The following is a 23,205-nucleotide window of genomic DNA, read 5'->3' on the forward strand; positions in this document are numbered from 1 at the left end:
TATCATCTTCGCATAGATCTAACTTGACACTATTTTTATTACACAAAAATCGCAACGGTGAAATTTTAAAATATAAAGCAACAACATTATGTCAATAAAGTGAGTGAAAAACACCTTAACATCTTTAATATTAGTAGTGGAGCCAGAATTTAATGCCAAGGGAGACAAAATTTTATTAAGCAACACACACATTCATGCACGCAAGTACTAGAAACCAATCTAAATAATTAAAAGCTATTTATGTGAATAATAAGTGATATTTTAAAAAGAAAAAAAAAAACATATTTGCATTGTGTTAATTTTTTTCCCCCAAATGCACAAGCCATTTCATGATTTTTATTTGAAGTCAAGATTCCACGTATATAACGGTTTTTAATAGTTAGACTAGTCTCAAATTGATTCCTTATAAATTATGATATTTTAATTAATATAGACTTATAAAATAGTCAAACTGTGATTTTCTAAAACTATATTGTGAATATATATGTATCTGAAACAATTTAGCTTTGAAGTTTATTTTTTATATGTTAAGTGATAGTTTAGTGGTAATAACATTCTTTATAATATCTCATTTTCATGGTTCAAACCACATCTCTTTCTCTCCCCCTCCCCTCCCCCGCCATCTACCAATCTAAAAAGAGAGAAGATAATTTGTTAGTTTGTGTCTTATTTAATGAACATTGTATCTAAAGGAAAAGGAAAATTAACGATACCTAAATTTAACCTAAAGTCTTTTTTCCTTGGGTGATATTGCTTATTCTCCTTTATAAGAAGAATTAGTGTTTAAAGTCTCATCCCCTATTGTTGTAAATATTTATTGTTGTAACTATTGAATTATAAAAATAAAAATAAAAATTGTTTTCTCTTGGCGATATACGAAATGTTTTAGACTAAATTGCAATACACACCCTTAAATTTTGGGATTTTTTTATTATATAAATTTTGTCCCTAAAAGTTTCAAAATTTGCTATACACCAAATTATCTCGCACCTAAGGGTCCCAATGCTACTCTGCCCTACAATCCTGAACAATTTGCTGAACTTGTTAATTAAATGGGAATTCATTTACAGGAAACTCAATTATTTTCATGACCTGGGTACAATGTTATGCATATATGTATGTACAATTAAAAGAGGAAACGAGTGACATAGTTATATGGATTTTTTTTTTTTTTTTTTTTTTTTTTTTTTTTAAGGAAACGAGTGACATAGTTATATGGATTTTTTTTTTTTTTTTTTTTTCCATTTGGGCTGTTTTTTACTGACAATTTCATTATGTGGCTGAAAAGCAAACTAATTGGTTAAATAGCATCTCGAGATCAAGTGAATTTTTTCCACATCAGCTTTTGCCACCTCTTGGAACTCTTTTAGTGAACTCAAAAGCCGAGGTTTAAAGACTAGAGATGCTACTTAACTAAATAGTTTGCTTTTGGGCCACATAACAAATTTGTTAGTAAAAACAACTAAAGGGCAAAAAAATCCTAGTTATATCGCATGTTGGGAGCAAGGAATTTTGTAGTGTTTGAGATTGGTGCAATAGGTTGTTTGCCAGTCATGTTAAACACACCTCAACCAATGCCACCAAAAACTAGATTCCTTGATCAAGTCAATTCTTTGGTATCTATTTACAATGCCAAGCTTGCTGCAAAGCTCAATGAATTAGGCTCCTTCCTTAAGGCTCAAAGTTTGTTCTTGCAAAAGCTTTTGGATTTACGCAAGGCTCCTTCCTACTCACTATGGTAAGTTTTTTTACAAATCTGTTTGTTTGCTGAGAATATGTTGGAAAATGTGAGGAGCAAGAATGCTAACTCATATTCTGTTATTAATTAGGACGTAGAGAAACTAATAACTTCACCTTTTGAATTTCTTTGTTTTCACAGCAAGCAAAGGCATAAAAAAGTAGTCTGATTATTTATTTATTTATTTATGTGTCCAGTACATTTATAACTTTGAATCCTACTTTCTATAGGGTTTCAAGATTCAAGAAATTCAAGTTGTACAACTACACAACTTGGGTCATGTATTCCAAACCAAGCACCTTGCAAAGACAGGAGCTCACATGTATTTTTTGATGGAACACACCCTTCTGATGCAACAAATAAGGTTATTGCTACAGACTACAGAGTGCTTCAATGGCATACATCTATGTTCCCCAATGAATGTCCAACAACTCGTGCAGAAGAGCTTGAGCTATAGCCGATCCCAAAATTTTAAGATTAAGGTTTGATTGTTGTCGTCTTAAGCATAAGTTATGAGCAAATAAACTCTAAAATTGTTTCTGATTTCTTTATACTTTTCCATTGCATTGTACACGGACAAGTATTGAATAAAACTATGTTTTTATGCAAAGTGAATTTGTGTTTTGAAAGCAAGCTAACCAACTTCGTAGTGATATATAATTTTTCAATGATCCTCCATACTATATGGTCTTTAAGTATGTATAACGTACCTACAATATCAGCTCAATGATAGCCTTTTGGCCAGCAACTAAATCAATTAATTAGTTAAACTAAACCACAATTGAAAATCTTAAATAAAAAAAATAACCATTTGTTTATACACCGATTGAAAGAATGAGCTATTAAAATAATAAAAGATCATTTGTCACATACAAGAATACAAGTATAAGACAACACACTCCTTCAAGGAATGGAGTCAAATGAATTTAGAGAAGATGACAAACTGATCCCATGAATTACAAATTTTCTCAACATTTTAAGAAGATTAAATCTTTGATCATCTTAACAACACATGACAAATCAATCCTCTATTGGGATAAAGCGATCAAGTATGATTGAATTTGGAAGAGAGAGGATGTTTAATACAGAGCCTTAATATCCTTGAGGGAGTGATAGTATATACCTGGAAAAACATTGGCAACCTTGAATGATTTTCTCATATGCTATTCAGGAAGAGGTATGCAGCAGCAACACAGCCAAGCAGAACCCCATGAAAAACCACAAAAACAAAAGAGACAGGATAAAACACAAGAAAAATGAGAAGCAAAACAAGAAAATACATAACTAAGACATTGACTCCTTGTACGACCCAAAATCAAGTCATCTGTGATGTTTCCAGTTCTGTGAGTTACCTAGTTTTGACCAAAAAAAAGTGACAAGCTTTGTCTAGTCCCTTGTTGTTTCTGTCAAAGGTTTCAATAATTTCTCTAGCAATCTTGGTCCAATATTATTATACTGATTTCCTTCCAACTAATGAACTATAGTCTAGGTTGTTTGGGGTTGGTTGACTTCTAGCCAACTGTCAATCTAATCCAATATTTTTCCATTTTTAATATGCCAGTGAAATAAGACATCACAAAGAAATTCTAATCTTAGCAGCATTTAAAAGTGGGTAATCCAACTCAACAATAAACACCCACTCAAAAGTCAAAATAATAATATAAGACGGCTAATTCTACAGTTATAAATTATTTTACAATATTTTTATATAATATTGTTGTGGCCAATTTTTTACTAATTTTTATTTAGCCTTACAATTAAAATTATTTTTTCATTTACTAATAACCACTTACTACATTAGCAATTAATTTTTTTTTTTTTTTTTAAAGTTTGTATCTATTACATTACTCATATAAGATATCATTCTTTTGCCAATTGTCAGATGCCAATTACTTTCAGTTATATCAACATTTTATTAAATGAACTGATGGATGAATGTCTCAATATGCTTATTTATTATTATTGTTTTTTTTTTATAATCTCTATATTAATTATTAAAGAAGCTAAATTTCTGATGCAGGATTTTCTGAGCTGGTTATCAAGGGAGACAACGCAGCACTGCAGCAGCTATGGCCTCACTTTCACATGGTGGGCCTGACTTGTCTCGGCTTGGTCACGTTGTGCATGATAGCCAGTGGCTTGCAACAGGTCTTAGACGGGCTTCTTTTAGGGTGTGTTTGGATGGAGGAGTGGATAACACAGTGGCACACGGACTTGCTGGGCATGCTAAAAATGTAATGGAGGATATGATATGGTTGGAGGAAACCCCTCCACCAGTTGTAGAAGCACTGTTCAATGATTTGCTGCATTTATCTGAATGAATGAAGAGGCCTTTTTCAAAAAAAGAAAAAGAAAAAAAGAAGCTAAATTTCATATCAATATGCTATTATTCAATATTCAATCCAAAACTTTTTCAGTCATTTTTTAAATCTAAAAATTCATAATTCTGAAAATTACTTAATTCCTTAGATAAGATGATTCTTAATCTTCAATTTTTTTGATATTTGATGAGCACAATAGTGATATAGGGATTATCTAACAATGAATTAGTTTTTTTTTTTTTTTTTTTTTTTTTTTTTTTTTTTTTTTTTATTTTTTCATTTACTAATAACCACTTACTACATTAGCAATTAATTTTTTTTTTTTTTTTTTTAAGTTTGTATCTATTACATTACTCATATAAGATATCATTCTTTTGCCATTTGTCAGATGCCAATTACTTTCAGTTATATCAACATTTTATTAAATGAACTGATGGATGAATGTCTCAATATGCTTATTTATTATTATTGTTTTTTTTATAATCTCTATATTAATTATTAAAGTAGCTAAATTTCTGATGCAGGATTTTCTGAGCTGGTTATCAAGGGAGACAACGCAGCACAGCAGCAGCTATGGCCTCACTTTCACATGGTGGGCCTGACTTGTCTCGGCTTGGTCACGTTGTGCATGATATCCAGTGGCTTGCAACAGGTCTTAGACGGGCTTCTTTTAGGGTGTGTTTGGATGGAGGAGTGGATAACACAGTGGCACACGGACTTGCTAGGCATGCTAAAAATGTAATGGAGGATATGATATGGTTGGAGGAAACCCCTCCACCAGTTGTAGAAGCACTGTTCAATGATTTGTTGCATTTATCTGAATGAACGAAGAGGCCTTTTTCAAAAAAAGAAGAAGCTAAATTTCATATCAATATGCTATTATTCAATATTCAATCCAAAACTTTTTCAGTCATTTTTTAAATCTAAAAATTCATAATTCTGAAAATTACTTAATTCCTTAGATAAGATGATTCTTAATCTTCAATTTTTTTGATATTTGATGAGCACAATAGTGATATAGGGATTATCTAACAATGAATTAGTTTTTTTTTTTTTTAATGAAAACTTATTAAATATTTTTTTTAGAGAGTTTCAACTTATGGTATCTGTTTCTGATGATAATTCTTTATCAGTTGAGTTAATCGAAACTCACCACTTACTAAATATTTTGATATAACATTATAAAGAATTATACCAAGTGTGAAGTGAATTTAAGTTTTAGCAGATTAACATATACTTATGGTATTATAAAAAATAAAAAATAAAATACTTCTGGGATTTAATCAATAAACATGAAAAAGTCAAATGGTGCTTGCCACCTATTCCATTAGATTAGAACCAAGATAAGGAAAGTAAACAAATTAAATATCATCTAAATATCTTGTTATATTTTCTAATTAAATTAGCTTGTAACTCGTGCTTAAGTGAGAAAATATTTAACAATAAAAAATAATAATAATGAAGAGGTGGTCATTCCTAAATAAGTGAGATGATTATCTCTTCATTCCTACTAAAATATATGTTAGATGCAAAATTAGACTATAATTAGAAGTTAATTTGAATTCAATTTAGATTATGATTATGCTTTGATTTTAGTGTGTTACAAGCAATGTGTGTGAGATAGCTCTTAAGTTTATAAATTTTTGGGTTGTTCATTTCTAACACATAAAAATATATCATTTATATAGGTTCCAATTAAATCAACTCATAAAATTGATTACAATTGAATAAGGAAATTATATCATATCATTTTTTATAAGAAAATTATAAATAAAAAATTCCCACTTACGACCTGATATTATTTTCTATATAAAAAAAAATTAATTAATAAAATACTTATTGGACAAAATTTAAGTATTCTTTATACTTAATTTCCTCAATTAACATTTGCCACATTAATCAATAAATTACACTAGATAATACATTTTATATTATATCAGTCCGTAAAGCCATATAATTTAAATTTAAGTGAAGAACTTAAGTTGTGGGTTCGAGTTAGATCTTTGATGGTTGAATAAGAGATCTGGATTTCAATCCCATCTTATACAAAAAACTGATTAGTGTCTTGATTTGATGATAAAGAGCTATCATTAGAAGTGAACGCCATAAGTTAAAACTTTATTTCAAAAAAAAAAAAAAAACTTAAGATACTTTATTTTGTCTAATATTTTCTTCCTGGAAAAGAAAATTAAAATCATATACTCAAAATTGACACATCTCTATTTTTGCTGGTATTAGCACATTTTCAATAGGTGCAGGAATACCTATCATTAGGCGTGAATACTAAAAGTTAAAACTCTCTAAAAAAAAACTTAAAATACTTTATTTTGTCCAATATTTTCTTCCTGAAAAAGAAAATTAAAATAATTTACTCAAAATTGACACATCTCTATTTTTGCTGGCATTAGCAAATTCTCGATAGGTGCAGGAATACCCTATCCTTGACTGGAGTGTCATTTTTTTCTTAGCAACCAAACGCACCTTATACATTCCCACGAGAACAAAGCCAACTAGCCAAGTCCACAAAGCTTTCTCAGGAAAGCCCAGAAAACTGTCCAAAGAGAGATGAAGAAAGCCACAGCAATCGCTTCAATTCTTCTATTGTTATCTCTTTCTCTTCAAGAAATAGCCTATGCAGTTTCTCTTTCAGAGCCAAACCAGGTAGCCATCTTGTAAAAGAAATTACAAACTACTCTAGTAGTAAAAAAACAAAACAAAATTGGATTTTTGTTTATTGGGTAGCTTCAATTTCATATTTTGAATTCTGGGTTTTCATTGTTATATTGGTGGTGAAAGTATTAGCTGTTTTGTAATGGATCTGGAACTCAATTTATAGTGGTATATAAATATAACGTGAAACTATCTATATGCTTTGTTGCAAGCTGACCCTTTTTTCTTGTTTTTATTTTTTTTTATTTTTTGTTCCAGGATTTTGAAGGATTTGCAGGTTCAAGGTAACATTTCTTTCTTGTCAGATTAGGCAGACAACTTAGTAATGTTTTCAGTTTTTTGTTTTCAGAAACATGTTTTTAGAACTCACAACAGATTTTAAAGTTAGAAACACGTTTGGTAAGCTAAGGGAAAAAGAGCAAAACTTAGCTACGGTTCCTTAAGTGACGTAACTTAGGTTCCCTGTACTAAATTCAAACACTTTGCTCCATTGATCAGTACAAACAGTGTTGCTTTTTCCCGAGGAAAATTAAATTTAATACAGCCATGTGTGTACCTAAGGAACTAACCGAAGTTTTACCTAGGATATAAAACAGTGCGTATCACCCTGTTCCAATCACGAAATAAATCAAAAATGGGTTTTCGAGTTTTTCTTTGATAGGAGAGAGTGAAGGATCTTTTGCTTGGGTGGAGGAATTGGTTGGGGAGGCATTCTTCCGATATTTGACTCTTGGATTAGTCCTACATCTTTGAAAGAATTATATCCAGAAATGTTTGCTTGTGCTGTGGATAAAGAAGCTAGGATTTTTGATACGGTTGTTATTGCACCTGATGGGGGTGATAGAAGCTGGAACTTACTCTTTCGTTGGGAGTTTCAGGATTGGGAGACATTCAAAATACTTAGGAGGGGTGATGATACCATCGTTTGGCAATTGAATCATAGTGGTGTCTTTGATGAGCGTTCTTTTTATAATTCATTATTGGAAGCTCCATCGGTTTTTTTTTTTTTTTTCCCCTGGCAGTGCATTTGGAGTGTTAAGGTTCCTAGAATGGTGTCTTTTTTCTTATGGACAGCTGCTAGGGATGGGATTCTCTCAATAGATAACCTTGTTAAGAAGAACTTTCCTCTTGTTAATTGGTGTTGTCTATGTTGGTGTGATGAGGAAACCTTGGATCATTTATTGCTCTATTGCAAGTTTGTCCATACCTTGTGGAGTGAAGTCTTCTCCTTGTTTGGGGTTCAGTGGGTGTTGCCTAAGACATTAGTCTCTCTCCTTTTTGCATGGTGGAATTGGTTGGGGATTCATTCTTCAAATGTTTGGAATATGGTACCGCCTTGTCTTATGTGGTTAACCTGGAAGGAACGCAATGCCCGAACATTTGAGGACATTGAAAGAATTGTGGACGTGTTGAATTCTTTGCTAACTAGGACTCTGTTTGAGTGGTCTCATATTTGGGGTTTTATGCATTGTGCCTTTTTGTCTGATTTCCTTAATTCTATTAGCTTTTCCCACTAATTTGTTTGTATCTGTTTTTTTTGCAGTGAGTTTACTATTGTAAATTCATTGTAATTTTTTTATCAATAAAGATTTTATTACCTCTCAAAGAAATATATATATATGGAATGCTTGAGGGAGCAACTTCTTGAGTCTTTTATAGGGACTTTGTTTGATTGGTCATGGGTTTGGGGACTCACATCTAGCGAGTCCCTCCAGATGTTTTTAGATTCCCTTTCTTTTTGTACATAGCTTTTATGTCTCTTTTGTATTTTTGTGGCTACCTCATTTTTTTTCCATGTTGTAGTCTTTTTAATGATACCTTATCTTACCTATAAAAAAAAATTTATTGGTGAGTTACACATGCACAGTGGGACCCTCTAGCCGTTCTTGTGGGAGGAGGGAATGTCATTTGAGTCAGATCTCATTGGCTTCAATGCGTACTCAATTAGTTTTCTCAACTATTATCATGTATTCATTATTCCCACTTACTGATTTTATATATAGTTTAGTAGAAAGTTTGGTCATCTGATCTTGTTATGTGTTTTATGTTTTAGAACTCTCAAGCAAGAGCAAGAGCATGCTCATGAGGTTCATTGTTCAAGAGAAAGGAGTAGGGCAGCTTGGAAAATAATTGATGAGGTATGGAAAATTGTTATTTAGGATTACAAGGATGCACTATGTGAAATTGTTGCTTAAAAGGACATCCATAATTTGTTGTTTGTACATTTTGTTTAGTATTTGATGCCATTTGTGGAACGAGAAGACTATCAGATTTCAATTAAGTGTAGACTTCATCCCAACAAAGATTTATTCAGAGATCAGGAACTGCACAAGATTCATGTGGATATAAATGAATGGCGGTGTGGATACTGTAAGAAAAGCTTCCGTGCTGAAAAATTTCTTGATCAGCATTTTGACAACAGACACTACAATCTACTGAATGTTGTATGTGGACCTGGGTTCCTTGTCTTTATATGTTAGGGAGCATCATTCACTAATTGCGAGCTGCAATCTTTTGATTGCTGCCATGTGATGAACGCTACATTCTAATTGTTATTACTCTATGACCTAGTATTTATTTATTCATTCATGCATTGAAAACTGTAAATCATAAAATTTAAAATTTTATTGTTGAGTTGACCATGCCTACACTTTTATCAACTAATTATTTTCTCTCTCCCTTCTTACCTCTCTTATTGAGCATTGTTTAGTTTTTTTGACTAAGTTATAGTATAACTAGCTATAACTTATAAGGTTTATTTTCATGGCAAAGACAACAAAATGCTGATGGTTCATAATTATCTGATCGAAAATTAGAAATAAAACTATATTTTTAAAAAAATTAATTAATTATTTATGAATGATATATGGGCTCTATTCTAATATGGTGTAAATACTACTTTAAATGTGTAATTGCTTTAAATTCTGTGAGCTTGCCTTAACGTCAGACTAGCCATATTGCATTTGCCAGTTTTTTTTTTTTTTTTTTGATTTCAAGACATGATTCTGAATTCATGAATTACATTTTTAAGAAGAAATTTAATGATAAATTAGTTTCATATTAAATTGAGGGTTGTGGTCTTTGCATTCAGAAAACTTGTGTTAACATTTCCTAACAAACTATTAATAAATGCAGAGTCACAGTAAGTGCTTGGCTGATTTATGTGGGGCATTGCATTGTGATGTCGTTATGAATTCCAAGTCAACCAAAACCAAGTGCAACCCTGCAGCTACTGCAAGAAATCGTCACCTATGTGAGGTTGCTTTTGAGCGATCTAATTGCTTGCATTGTTGATTTTAGTGTTTTCTCATTGCTTATGTCTACTGTATTCCATGCAGAGTATTGCCGATAGTTGTTTTCCTGCTAATCAGGGCCCCTCTGCAAGCCGTCTTCATGGTATTCTTCAAAAAAATTCAAGAAGCTATTCTGTCTTGTTTTTGTAACCTTGTACATTTATTGACATTTCTTTTAAAGTTTTTTCTTTTCAAAAAAAAAAAAAAAACTTTTCAGTATATCTGATTGCTAATTTCTAATGGTGTTGTTCTGATTTACTGGTAGATTTGTTTTTGCGACAATTTTGTGATGCTCACACTTGCTCAGGAAAACAGAAACCCTTTTCTAAGGGAGGCAAGGTAAGGCTTCACTCTCTTACCACTGTAGCTTGGATTTTAAGGTAGACCTCCAGTTTGTAATTACTCATAATAATTTTAGTTGGTTAACATAATAAGGGAATATCCTTTTTCCTGCTTGAATAGAAATTTTTCCCATTTAGGGAATATCCTTTTGAGGCCTATACTAGTTGGGACCTTATTTCAGTGGGGTAGAATTTGGGGTTTTACACAATGTATTTCTATTTCTGAATTTCTTCTTTCTATTCGCATCTCTTCTTGAGGTACTTATATTCGTTTTAATTTCAGAGTGTTCACCATCGTGAACAAGATGTCCTTTTTATGAAGTAAATCTTTGATTACCTATAAAAATAAAAAATAAATAAAAATCTGGCATGCCTTCCACAAAGCTTTTGGCAAAATGTTTTTGCCTGCTTAGTTCGTGCTGCTTTTCTGGATGGCTTGTTCTTTGAAGCAGTCCAAAGCAGTCTTTAAGGTCATATGAAAACAGATTAGCCAGAAAAAGGACTTTTCTGTGCCAGAGGGTTCATAATTTCATGCGATAGATGTTATCTCTCCCTGATTTCCATACCATCAGAAAGATAATCTAGGCATCCTGTTGGCATATTGAATTTTATTTTTAAAAATATTTTCTTCCTATTTAATTTTTGCTATCTACTGTTTCATCTGAGCAGAAGGAAACAAGCGTATTCTACCTGGCTATTGCAATACTGACTTTGATGCTGCTCCCTATTTTCTATCTAATTGTTTATTTGCACCAAAGGTACCAGTTTCAGCTTTTCCAAGTTCCTATTTGATGAGCCTTTGCAATGATTTTTAAAAATTTTTTTGTGTATTTTGCAGCGAAATGAGGAAGAATACCCAAGAGCTTAGGCGCATCTCAAAAGTTGGACAAAAAGCAAAACCCTCATAGTTGGTAATATATTTACATACTTCATAGAAAATGAGAGACTTCTATAATAGATTGCTTAGGTTGACAAATGTATGGTCCTTTCATTGTTAAGTCAAGGTTCGAGACAAATGACCTTTGGGATCATAACAGAGTTATTTCAGTTTTGACAGGACAAATGTTTCAATCAAAATATTGACATTTTTGTACATAAAGCATTTGAATGGAAAAAAGAAAAGAAAGGAAAAAAAGAAAAGACAGATTTGCATACATGCTAGTTGAGAATGTTGGGAAATTACTGCCAAGGGCCTTTAGGCCAACAGCCATTTCCCCCTCCCTAGTGGAGGGCATGTCTGGGGGGTTGAATCCCTTCACAGGTTTACCTATCAAAAAATAAGAATGTTAAAAAATTACCATTGTAAAATAATGCTGTTGTATCTTCACATTCCTCTATAATTTGCGGTTGTATCAGGCTTCCTTTGGGAACATTATGACAATGTAGGGGCTGCTATTGAAACCATAAGCTGGGATCAGTGACTAGATTGTCTTTTTTTGTTTTTGGATGAGTATCCTATACATGTTAACAATCCCAATTTGTTTGCTTAAGATCCAAAACCAACCCCATAATTTTCAGACTAAAAAGCTTTGCTGTTATTGTTGTTGTTGTTAATAAGTGAGTAACCTCGTGGAGAGGAAGGAGAGAAGGATAAGAGTCAAACCAATGGTTTTCACTTCATGAGACATGATCCTTAACCAAGTGTGTAATCTTTCGAGGTAACTAGGATACCAATTTGTTAAAGCTAGAGCAATCAATATGCATCTTTTTCTCTATGATAGTAAACATTTCATTGTTTCCTTAGTACTTTGAATGATCTCATCTTTTGGGTCATAGTGAGATATGTTCCATTGTAAATTTCATCTATTCCGTTTCATTTAGTATATACCTAGGTCCTTTATTCAATAAACTTTCATCACTTATTGAAAGAAGAGTAAACATTGTGTAGGCTCATTGAAAAAGGTTTTATATTTCTGAGCACCATTGTTCTTCTGCTGCAGGATAGGCTGTTGGAGTTATCAAGTAGGTGAACATGGAGTATAATGACAAGATTTACTCTGTGTCAACCCATTGCAATAGATTCCTTTGAAACTCTGCATTCGCCAAGAAAGTCAAAGAAAAGGAATTACATCTGGAGGCAACCTTGCTAATTTTCCATTTGCTGGTGTAACTCTTCTTCGTCAAATAAGGATCTAATTGTCAATGGAACAGCAAAGAGCCAAAGATATACGAAAATTGTATTGCTTATTGTCATGGAAATCTTTTCAATGAAACCCTTTATTGATGCTAGTTCTGCCCCCTTCAAAGCATATTTGTCTTACAAGAGTTCTAGCACTGCTACATTGACTTTCAGACAGATGATTATACAACTGAAATGGCACAATGTCCTACAAATTTGGGTCATATGCCCAATCCCCCCTGTATCCAGACATCATTTTGTTTTTCTTGAAAAAAGCACTCAAACATTGGAGATACCATGAGGGCCAAAAGAAGGGCAAAAAGTGTAGTCAGCAAGTAGGGCAAAAGGGACACACACATATATACCCAGTAGGTCCTGAAATTAACGATCTCATCCCCTACCTTACTCTTATAAAACAAAGGGTGCATATGAATTATAACTCATTAGCTGAACAACATGAAATGGTATAATTGATGAAAACTGGATCATTCTAGGTGTCAACTTCCTCTACAAAGTGGACCAATTAGTTTTACATAAACCCAAATGGATGTTTTAAAGCTACGCGCTGCCTAAACTTTGACACATGCTTCATGCCTGTCCACAATTGCTGATATCAATCTCCAAATACAAAATTCTATTATGGCACCTTCAATCTCAAACTGAATGATAACTACCTTTTCCACTCGCTTTTAAGGCAACAACCTTTCTTCAACCTCAAAATACAATACTCTTTCATTAGCAGCATCTACAATATTATGCTCTGAAATGTAGTGCTTTCAAGGTAAGTGCATCCCCCATGATGCTCTGCCTTGTAATGCCCACAAAGCAGACAGTTTGCTTGTATCTTGATTTTCTTGTTTTAGCAGCACAGCCAGTTTGTAAGCAGGACAGGTTCTCAGAATCATGAACTCCAGCTCAACACCGACATAAAACAACTAGGTCCAAACAATCTAGTGTATATAATTTTGATTTTCATTATTGATGCAACAATTTAGGCTCTCTAAAACTTTCAACAGAAGGTCACCCTAGGATGATGCTGGTGAAATGCTTTCACCCTCTATAGCTAGGTTCTGTAGGCATTAAAACAGCTCCTGATCACTTCAAAAGAGCTCCTGGCTCCCATAAATGATCACAGTTCTATGGAGCTATTACCCCAAATGCAAGGGATATCAATTCATTTGATAAAAGAAAACCATCTGGATCACTTAGCCGAATGTAAGCCAGCCTCTGTCTGATCTTGTCTACATCCAATAACGCAGTACTGAGTTCATCTGCACTCACTGTTGTTCCATGCTCATCCAGGCAAACAACATGCCCACTTTCCACATAAGGTTTATAAGCCTTGAAAAGAGAGAAAACAAGAGAGCCACCATATGCCTCTCTAAAAGACTTCAGATCCAGGCCTCTTGCAGTTCTTAGAGAGAGCATCACAACATCCATGGCCATGTCCTTTGCATCGATAGGATCATTTCCACAGCAATCCACCAGCCCTTTCTCCAAATTCTGCACATATCCCATGTATTCTTTTATCTTCCTCGGCCTTGAAAACCTCAGTCCACCAACATAACTAGCAGACCCAAGGCCAAACCCATAGAAAGGTTTGTTCTTCCAATATGTAAGATTGTGTTTGCACTCAAAGCCACTCTTGCAGTAACTACTAATTTCATAATGGTTGTAACCAGCATCAGAAAGCATCCTTGAAGCCATTTTATAGAAATCAGCTGACTGTGTTTCAGAAGGCAGAGGAAACTCCCCGGGTGTGTACCTGCAAGAATCTTCAAGGTCAACTTCAAACTTTGTAACAATTAACAAAGCTAAAAACTATTTGGGAAAATTAGATAAAAAGGCCCAAATTTTATATCATGTTTCAAATTAAGTCCTAAGTTTTTAATTTTGTCAATTAAAGTCCCAAATTTATGAAGTCATTTCAAATTAAGGCCTGTTTCCATCTCTGCTATTTTAAGTAGCAACAAAGCAGAGATAAAAATGGGAAGACACTGATATAACTCTGCATTTCATCTAGGACTTGTTCATAAATTAGTTTGGCTACCATTAAATAGAGAGGGTAAAAGGAGAAATCTCTATTTAGAGATAAGTTTCTCTTAGATTGAGAAAATAATTGCCAGAAATCTCTACTCCGTTACTGCCTAGAATAAGGTAAATGATAAAATTTTGAGACTTTTATTGACAAAATTAAAAACCTAAGACCTAATATGAAACGAAGTATAATTTCCCAAAACTATTGTGTTAACTACTGACTTCATTACTTACAATATTCCAAATTTTGTGCCTTGTTCAACTTGCAAATCATATACAGACACGTGGGTAGGTTGAGCTTCAACGGTGAGCCTCAAACTTTCTTCCCACATTTCAGGTGTCTGGTTAGGAAGAGATGAAATAAGGTCCATACTCCAATTCTCAACCCCACATGACCCAACAATCTCAATTGCCTCATAAACCTCTTCCAAACCATGTGCTCTCCCACAAGCCTTCAACAAGTCTTGTTGAAATGCCTGAACTCCCAAAGACACTCTATTCACTCCCATCCCAATCAACTCCTTCAGCTTCTTAGCATCAAAGGTCCCAGGGTCCATCTCCATAGATATTTCAACATTTGAACTCAACCCGAATTTCAACCTCAAAACTTCGAGAACCGAAGATACAAGCCTCGGTGGCACTAGTGAAGGCGTACCACCCCCGAAAAACACCGTTTTGAGAGGTGGGTTGGTGATATATTCTACTTTTGTAGCATTAATTTCTCGGCAGAGTAATTGTACATAGTTTAAGATTCGAGGGTCGTCGTCATTGGTTTGGTTAGAAGAAGAGCCGAGAGCGACAATTGGGAAGTCACAGTAGTGGCAACGCTTTCGGCAGAAGGGTAGGTGGATGTATGCCGAAGTAGGAGGAAGTTGGGGAGGAGGGATAGTGAGGGTGTTGGATGAGGCATTTTGTCGAACACTTGGTGGGTTGGGCGTGAAAGTGTTGGTTATAATTATAGTGCGGTAATGAAACAGTTTTGGAGTTCTGGGTTTGGCGGGAAAGATTGAGAAAAAAGGAGTGAACGTTGATTTGAGCATCATTGTGTGTCTCTGTGTTTGCGTTGGGTGACAATAGCTGCTAAAGCTAAGAGCATAAAAATTTATATATGAAGCAAAAATAGCAGCTTTCAAATTAAAATTTCCACACGTTGAGCACTAAATTTACATTCGCCATAGTGATTTTTTTTTTTTTTTTGATTTGATTTATCAATTTATATTTTTGGCATAGTTGGGGGATGGGGTTTGGCCTATTAACCCATGGGCCGAGGATCTTCGCCAATGTTGAAGGTTTTACCTTAATGAACTTAACATAAATCCAATCACTTTTATTACCCCTACTTGATAACAAGCCTACGTTACCAGGTTTGGCGCCATAGTAATGTTAACAAATGTGTTATTTGTTATTTTTTATTTTTTTATTCAAACTTTCTCTCTCTTCCATACAAAATATCTTTCTTAACTAATATAAATAAATAAATAAATAGTATTTAAATGAAGTGATTAAAAAAATATATAAAGTAATTTTTTGATGTGTTAAAATAGCATTTTTTTTTTTTAGAACTCTAATACTAAGTAAATTTAGTTCTATGTAAATTTTTTTCATGAAACTTGACTTTTTTTATTTTTATGGAACTTGACTTTTTAATTTTTATGGAACTTGACTTGTTAAAGCCCAATTTTTGCAAACATCAAGATTTTAGCAAATGAAATTCGATTTTTACAAACTCTAATTATATATATATATATAACTTAATATTGTAAAAATTGAGTTTCATTTACTAAGAACTAGAGGCTATAGGACTAAACATGTAGCGTGTAAAGGCAGCCACATGTGGCTTCTCTGTAACATTTCTTCATGACAACACTGTGACTATTTCTTTCTCTATTTTATTTATCAAGTTTAATGCTTAGTATTTTATTTTTGTGTTTTATTTCAATTACTAAGAATAACTAAATTTATAATTAAGATTGAGAATGAATCTTTGTTAAGAATTATCAATATTATTTATATGATATGATTTTTCTCATCGTAGTTGTTTTTTAATGATTTGATTCTTCCCAAGAGGGATTATAAACTCGATTTTCACAAAATTAAGTTCACTAATTTACTAAATAACTTTGAAAAGAATCTTTCTAGTAAAATAATTAAAAAAAAGATATTATTTTGCAAAAATGACAGTTTTGTTATCTTGCCTTTTCTCACGTGGTCCATTGCTCGCTCTATTGGGCTTATTGCTTTAGAGTTGTATATATAACTGTTCAAATCCCAAGTTCCTATTGAGTTTGGAATCAAGCCCCCAAGTTTGGGTAATTGTATCTTGGCACATCACCGGCTTACCCATATTTTAGGTGTGAGTTTAAATTAATTCAACGAGTAAAGTCCCACCACCCAACAAAAAAATAAAACATTGGTGTCTTGATCTAATAGTAAAGAGTGATTATCATGGAAGAGTAATTATCATGAAATAGATTCCACAAATAATTCAAATGCTATTGTATCTATTTAAAAGAAAAAAAAAATTGTTAAAAAAAATATGAGAAATTATGTCCTCTTATTTGACCAATTTCATAATCTAGGCATGTTCTGTTCACTCCTTGGAACATACCCTTGACAAGGGTTCATATATTGTCATTTAGTCTTGACCTCATACTGTTATTATCATCTAGATCCCTTAATAGGGTTGTCTTCCAAGTGGGCTAACTGCCACACCCCATTGTCTGAAATCGATAAGCAAAATTCCAACACTAATCTTTTGTGACTACTGGTTTCTGGTCTTTAAGCTACATTTTGATTGCCTAGGATCTTAACGACGGGCCATATATTTTAAAGTAATCAATAAAATAGCATTTTTTTTTTTAGAACTCTAATACTAAGCAAATTTAGTTCTATGTAAATTTTTTTCATGAAACTTGACTTTTTTTATTTTTATGGAACTTGACTTTTTTATCTTTATGGAACTTGACTTGTTAAAGTCCAATTTTTGCAAACATCAAGATTTTAGCAAATGAAATTCGATTTTTACAAACTCTAATTATATATATATATATATATATATAACTTAATATTGTAAAAATTGAGTTTCATTTACCAAGAAGTAGAGGCTATAGGACTAAACATGTAGCGTGTAGAAGCAGCCACATGTGGCTTCTCTGTAGCGTTTCTTCATGACAACACTGTGACTATTTCTTTCTCTATTTTATTTATCAAGTTTAATGCTTAATATTTTATTTTTGTGTTTTATTTCAATTATTAAGAATAGCTAAATTTATAATTAAGATTGAGAATGAAACATTGTTAAGAATTATCAATATTATTTATATGATATGATTTTTCCCATCGTAGTTGTTCTTTAATGATTTGATTCTTCCCAAGAGGGATTATAAACTCGATTTTCACAAAATCAAGTTCGCTAATTTACTAAATAACTTTGAAAAGAATCTTTCTAGTAAAATAATTGGAAAAAAGATATTATTTTGCAAAAATGACAGTTTTGTTATCTTGCCTTTTCTCATGTGGTCCATTGCTCGCTCTATTGGGCTTATTGCTTTAGAGTTGTATATATAACTGTTCAAATCCCAAGTTCCTATTGGGTTTGGAATCAAGCCCCCAAGTCTGGGTAATTGTCTCTTGGCACATCATTAGCTTACCCATATTTTAGGTGTGAGTTTAAATTAATTCAACTAGTAAAGTTCCACCACCCGACAAAAAAATAAAACATTAGTGTCTTGATCTAATAGTAAAGAGTGATTATCATGGAAGAGTAATTATCATGAAATAGATTCCACAAATAATTCAAATGCTATTGTATCTATTTAAAAGAAAAAAAAATTGTTAAAAAACATATGAGAAATTATGTCCTCTTATTTGACCAATTTCATAATCTAGGCATGTTCTGTTCACTCCTTGGGACATACCTTTGACAAGGGTTCATATATTGTCATTTAGTCTTAACCTCATACTGTTATTATCATCTAGATCCCTTAATAGGGTTGTCTTCCAAGTGGGCTAACTGCCACACCCCATTGTCTGAAATCGATAAGCAAAATTCCAACACTAATCTTTTGTGACTACTGGTTTCTGGTCTTTAAGCTACATTTTGATTGCCTAGGATCTTAACGACGGGCCATATATTTTAAAGTAATCAAAAGAAGCTGATAGTGGTGTGCACCACAAACAAAATTACGTTGGTCTTACGAAAATTGAAACATAAAGGAAAACACTGTGAAAGACTTGAGCATACTCACACAATTGCATGAATAAATTAATACTAATTCCAAACATAGGAAACAAAATTTTTTTACATTGCATGATAAATCTTGTCAGGCAAGAGATTTCACCATGTAAGGCCCTTCAAGCTCATAGCCCAATTTCCTATAGTAATGTCGTGTTCCTACACCTGAAATGACGGCTATTTTTGTTGATCTATGCTCCCTGAGTGCAATCCGCTCTGCCTCCTCCATCAAAAGGGTACCGTATCCCTGTGGAAGTCAAGAGAAGAATGAGAAGCGAAAAAGCAAATTTGTTGGGATAAAAAATAGAACATTAAGTATACTGAAATTTATTGACCTAACTAAAGGCAAGTAGAACACACAGATTCTCCAGGTTTAAAGATTTTGAAGATCAAATAATATTGGCATCAAGCTTTACTGTCTTACCTGGTGTTGTAAATTACACATTTATCTTACGTAGGCCATTTTCATCGGTAATAATTTCAACAAATGTTCTTTTAAATATCACTAAATAGATAATGAAAAGGGTTTCTGTGCTACCTGGTGTTGTAGCTTGTCAGCATCCCGGCCATGAACTGGAACAGCAGTACCATAAACATGGAGTTCACGAACAATAGAACACTTCCCCATTAGTTCTGGGCAAGTAGTGTTCCTGCCACATTTCCGCAGCCGCAACAATCCAACAAGAATATCCTGTGTCCAACCAGAGAATGAAATCAAGGGAAGTCCAACCAAAGAATGAAAAAACAAGGTTACATTATGTCTCAGCAAGCAAGAGTTGCTTCCACAAGATCATACCATAGCAAACAAAGCCAACTAATGTAAATGCCAAATATGTAGCAGTGAAATAGCTGCTAATGCAAGGACCAGCTCAGTCATTCTAGACAGCATCGAAATCATTAAGGAGTTTATATTTAATTCCTAGCAACCAGCCATATTTGAATGTGACAAGCACAGTATGATTTTTTTTTGGTAAGTGACAAGCACAGAATGATGCTAGTGTTAAAAGTAGGGAAATGATTAGATGCATGCATATACACCCAAGTGGGAAAGAGAGAGAGAGAGAGAGAGGCATTCCAAAATACCTGGCGTGTATCTTCATATGAGAGAAATGTTTCCCAACCTTCATTTGCCATATAATCACGACGGACAAGTTCAACTTCTTCTGGCCTAATTTTGTTGTGAATATCCTAAAATCATCACAAGTTTTACAATTATTTTTATTTTTTGCAGTTCATAGCGTATAAAATTTACAAAAGTATAATTTTGTCCACTTACCTGAATTCCAGCTTCTCGTGTTCGAACATCACGACATTTCAAACCCAGGTCTTCCATTCTAGCTAATGCTAGCTCTCGAAGATTTCCTTTTTCTACCCCAGAAGTAACCAAGGGCATGGGAATATCCCGCTGAACTCTATAAACACGTGTCCATGGGGGTACCATGGCTAGTATCCTAGCTACAATGTCCACAAGTTGCTCAGGTGGATAATTTCTATACCTACAAAGAGAGTTCTATAATTAAATTTCCCAACACAACAAACAAGACACAACTACGAGTTCATGCAACGCAAGTCTTTCTTTTCAAGCATGTATTGGGTTTTGAGACCTGGATTTCAGATCTAATAATATGGTTTCCTTAAGGCCCTGTATTTTAAATTATCCCCACCACTTGAAAAGGTTTGGGCTGGGGGAGAAGATCTAACACATAATGGACAATAACATCATACCTGCCAGTTTTCCAAAGCTCATAAAGCCCTGTTCCACGAATTACAAGTGTAGGATAAATTTTAAGTCCATCTGCTCTGAATAAAGGGCTCTCAAAGAACTCCCGGAAACTTTCCATGTCCCTCTCAACCCCCACATTTGGAAGATCAGGCATCATGTGTGCAACAACCTACAACAAAAAAATGAAAATTACAAGAGAGAAAACAACATAAAAGAAAGGCCAGGTTACTCTGCAAAAGCTTTTTGTTTTTTGTTTTTTTTTTTTTTTGGTTTTTGGATAAGAATCAAGATGTGCTCTCATATCAAACTTCCTTGGTGACAACAATTATCTCAGACAACTTTTTCAATCAAACAGACCAGTTGGGAATCAATAAAAATTGAACACAACTAAAACCAAGTGCAAAATGGGAGTGAAATCAAATATTCGCATATCAAAAAACTTGTATAGTAACTCACGTTTCAATGGTCATGCCAATGCACTTTGTGGCACCATGCTCAGAGTATGCAACTGCCTCTTCAACATTGGCTGAAGTGTGTCCTGATAAAGCATCATGCAGATTCCGTATAAAGTAATCGCGATAATCTGCTGGCAGTGACATGAAAGTGCCACCCATCAAGATGAACTCAACCTGAAAACATATACCCATACTAATTAGAAAATGGACTGTCTACTTATGAATTTATCATCAACTTTTAAACGATAACATGTAAGTTTAAAACTAGTACAGCCAGACCTTATCTACACTGTGACCCAGACGCTTAAGCTGATCAATTCTGCTTCTAGCCTGGACATAGGGTTATATCTGGAACCAGAATAAGAGGATCTCAATAAATATTTCACCTCAAGATATTATAAACAATATTATCACAAGGTAATGAACAACATCAAATGCAAATGGATGTCAACTATAATCAAATTTAGATTCAACCTAATTCTAATAAAATTTACCCCCAGCAGAATCCAAAACCTCTGCTGCTATTATAAACGAATGGTCTATTACTTTCCAATGTTCGCACTAAGTCCTACCTAGTAAGAGTTTCTGCTTAAAGTTTTTCCATATAGCATAATCAATAATCCTCCTACCTTCTACAAGTCACTAGCAACAATGAGCCATACACATAAGTAGAAACACCAATTCTGTAGTTTCACAAAGTAATATAAACAAACAAAAAACTAAGAAATTAATCAACCTTATACCGTCTATCAAGTTAAAAGTTATACATTTCTACTAATTAACATGTTGTTGAATCACTTTATATCTACAATTACTATATTATTATTCATTATAAGGATAGCTTATATCATTAAATTATGAAATTTAATGACAGGGTTTGTTACTTTTTAGAGAAAGAATTTACCGGTTAAAAAATATGTTACGGATACAAAACAATAACAAAGTCTTGATTCCAAAGCTCGGATGCCCAATAAACAAAAATTCAATGTAAACTTTTTTACTATATTGATCTCCCTACAACAACAACCAGACCTTAGCCCCAAACCTTTAGGATTGCCATATTTTAATGTTATTTTAGGTCTTCCTATATCTCTTCATTTCCTTGACTTTAATCAAGTACACTAGTTCCCTAAAAACTCAAAATTCCAAGTCAGTAATCCAAAATTTCCTACTTTATGTAATAATATTCACATAGGATCAAGCCACATGAATTCTTTTCTATTATGCTATCTGGAACCACAATAAGGAGAACTCAATAACTATTTCAAGACTTACTAACCACCAGATATCATAAACAATATTATCACCCAAGTACACCCCCGAAGTACATGGGTGATTCTATTTTGATCAATAAATTTTCATTAGTAATCCAAAAAAAAAAAAAACCAAAGTAGTGAACAGCATCAAATGTGCAAATGCAAGTTAACCAAAACCAAAGTCAGATTCAGCCTAACCTATGCCAACGAGATCCAGAACCTCAGCTGCTATAATCGAATGTTCCTATTACTTTCCAATGTTCCTATAACCTACCTAGCAACAGTTTCCATTTACGGTTTTCCACATTTTCTAATGAATAATGTATCTACAAAGTTAATTAACATTATACTGTCTATCAAGCTTAATAAATCATACCTTCCTAATAACATGTTTGCATAGCCAGATTCTACCACTAACAAATACAAAAACAGCAGCAACAAAGCATTGATCCCAAAGCTTATATGCTCACTAAAATAAAATTCAATGCAAAAACTTTTACCATACTAGTTTCCCACTTTCCCTACATCAACAACAATAATAACTACCAAGCCTTCACCCCAAAACTTAGGGGTTAGTGAACCACATATACTCTTTTCTACCATTCCATCCAATCCAAAACCATAATCTCTATCACCTCAAACAGTTACCATATTCTTTGTTTCCTCGGCTTTAATCAAGTACACTAGTTGCCCTAAAACTCAAAATTTCCTACTTTATGTAATAGTACCCACAAAAGATCAAGCCACATGTATTCTTTACCGTCATTATTTAGAATTGACATCATGTATTCTTTTATGCCATCCATATTCTGCCCAATACCATACTCTCTGTCACCTCAATTGACATATCATTTTTCACTAGTTCCACTAATGTTATTTTCCCCAAAACTCAAAATTTCCTACAAATTTGGCTACTTTACATAGCAACATCCACACATTAACATAACAAAAATCAAAGTTTCCAAATTCCAGTACATATCTTGCCCAAAACCAAAGTCTTTTTTTTTTTTTTTTTTTT

The 23,205-nt window shown here is 33.3% G+C and overlaps 3 protein-coding genes and 1 long non-coding RNA gene across 5 annotated transcripts in view; 1 reads left to right on the top strand and 3 right to left on the bottom strand.

Annotated features, from left to right (window-relative positions):
* Nucleotides 1–2,564: 2,564 nt before the first annotated feature.
* On the bottom strand, nt 2,565–3,188 carry LOC136070294 (uncharacterized). The gene is made up of 2 exons (XR_010631573.1): nt 3,091–3,188; nt 2,565–2,901 (listed from the first exon to the last, which is right to left on the bottom strand). It is a non-coding gene; the product is annotated as an uncharacterized LOC136070294 (long non-coding RNA).
* A 3,287-nt stretch (nt 3,189–6,475) lies between these two features.
* On the top strand, nt 6,476–12,706 carry LOC112000038 (uncharacterized). Of its 2 annotated transcripts, none has more exons than XM_024032142.2 (10): nt 6,476–6,720; nt 6,988–7,013; nt 8,783–8,867; nt 8,964–9,173; nt 9,865–9,987; nt 10,068–10,125; nt 10,288–10,361; nt 11,033–11,121; nt 11,202–11,274; nt 12,309–12,706. In XM_024032142.2, the coding sequence occupies exons 1-9, from the start codon at nt 6,625–6,627 to the stop codon at nt 11,269–11,271; spliced, it is 831 nt and encodes a 276-aa protein (XP_023887910.2). In that variant the 5' UTR covers nt 6,476–6,624; the 3' UTR covers nt 11,272–11,274; nt 12,309–12,706. The 2 variants fall into 2 exon arrangements, with proteins under 2 accessions (XP_023887910.2, XP_023887909.2); XM_024032141.2 differs by having other exon boundaries at nt 6,477–6,720; nt 12,304–12,706.
* Nucleotides 12,707–12,890: 184 nt separating this feature from the next.
* LOC112000037 (uncharacterized) lies at nt 12,891–15,706 on the bottom strand. Its single transcript, XM_024032139.2, has 2 exons — nt 14,754–15,706; nt 12,891–14,247 (listed from the first exon to the last, which is right to left on the bottom strand). The coding sequence occupies exons 1-2, from the start codon at nt 15,560–15,562 to the stop codon at nt 13,620–13,622; spliced, it is 1,437 nt and encodes a 478-aa protein (XP_023887907.2). The 5' UTR covers nt 15,563–15,706; the 3' UTR covers nt 12,891–13,619.
* A 3,046-nt stretch (nt 15,707–18,752) lies between these two features.
* The window catches only part of LOC112000045 (elongator complex protein 3), a 6,102-nt gene continuing 1,649 nt past the window's right edge, over nt 18,753–23,205 (bottom strand). The window contains 8 exon segments of the mRNA XM_065780088.1: nt 18,753–19,000; nt 19,292–19,444; nt 19,837–19,941; nt 20,030–20,249; nt 20,479–20,645; nt 20,647–20,863; nt 20,933–21,105; nt 21,211–21,279. Of these exon segments, the coding sequence (XP_065636160.1) occupies nt 18,842–19,000; nt 19,292–19,444; nt 19,837–19,941; nt 20,030–20,249; nt 20,479–20,645; nt 20,647–20,863; nt 20,933–21,105; nt 21,211–21,279 (1,263 nt within the window). The 3' untranslated portion in view covers nt 18,753–18,841.

The sequence above is a fragment of the Quercus suber genome, unplaced genomic scaffold (assembly GCF_002906115.3).
Source record: "Quercus suber isolate HL8 unplaced genomic scaffold, Cork oak 2.0 scaffold_224, whole genome shotgun sequence".
Taxonomy (NCBI): Eukaryota; Viridiplantae; Streptophyta; class Magnoliopsida; order Fagales; family Fagaceae; genus Quercus; species Quercus suber.

Coding starts and splice junctions, on each gene's coding strand:
- LOC112000038 (XM_024032142.2), top strand. CDS start 6,625: ATGAAGAAAGCCACAGCAATCGCTTCAATTCTTCTATTGTTATCTCTT. Junction 7,014..8,782: donor GAAGGATTTGCAGGTTCAAG/GTAACATTTCTT, acceptor TTTATGTTTTAG/AACTCTCAAGCAAGAGCAAG. Junction 10,126..10,287: donor CTCTGCAAGCCGTCTTCATG/GTATTCTTCAAA, acceptor ATTTACTGGTAG/ATTTGTTTTTGCGACAATTT.
- LOC112000037 (XM_024032139.2), bottom strand. CDS start 15,562: ATGATGCTCAAATCAACGTTCACTCCTTTTTTCTCAATCTTTCCCGCC. Junction 14,248..14,753: donor GGCACAAAATTTGGAATATT/GTAAGTAATGAA, acceptor AGATTCTTGCAG/GTACACACCCGGGGAGTTTC.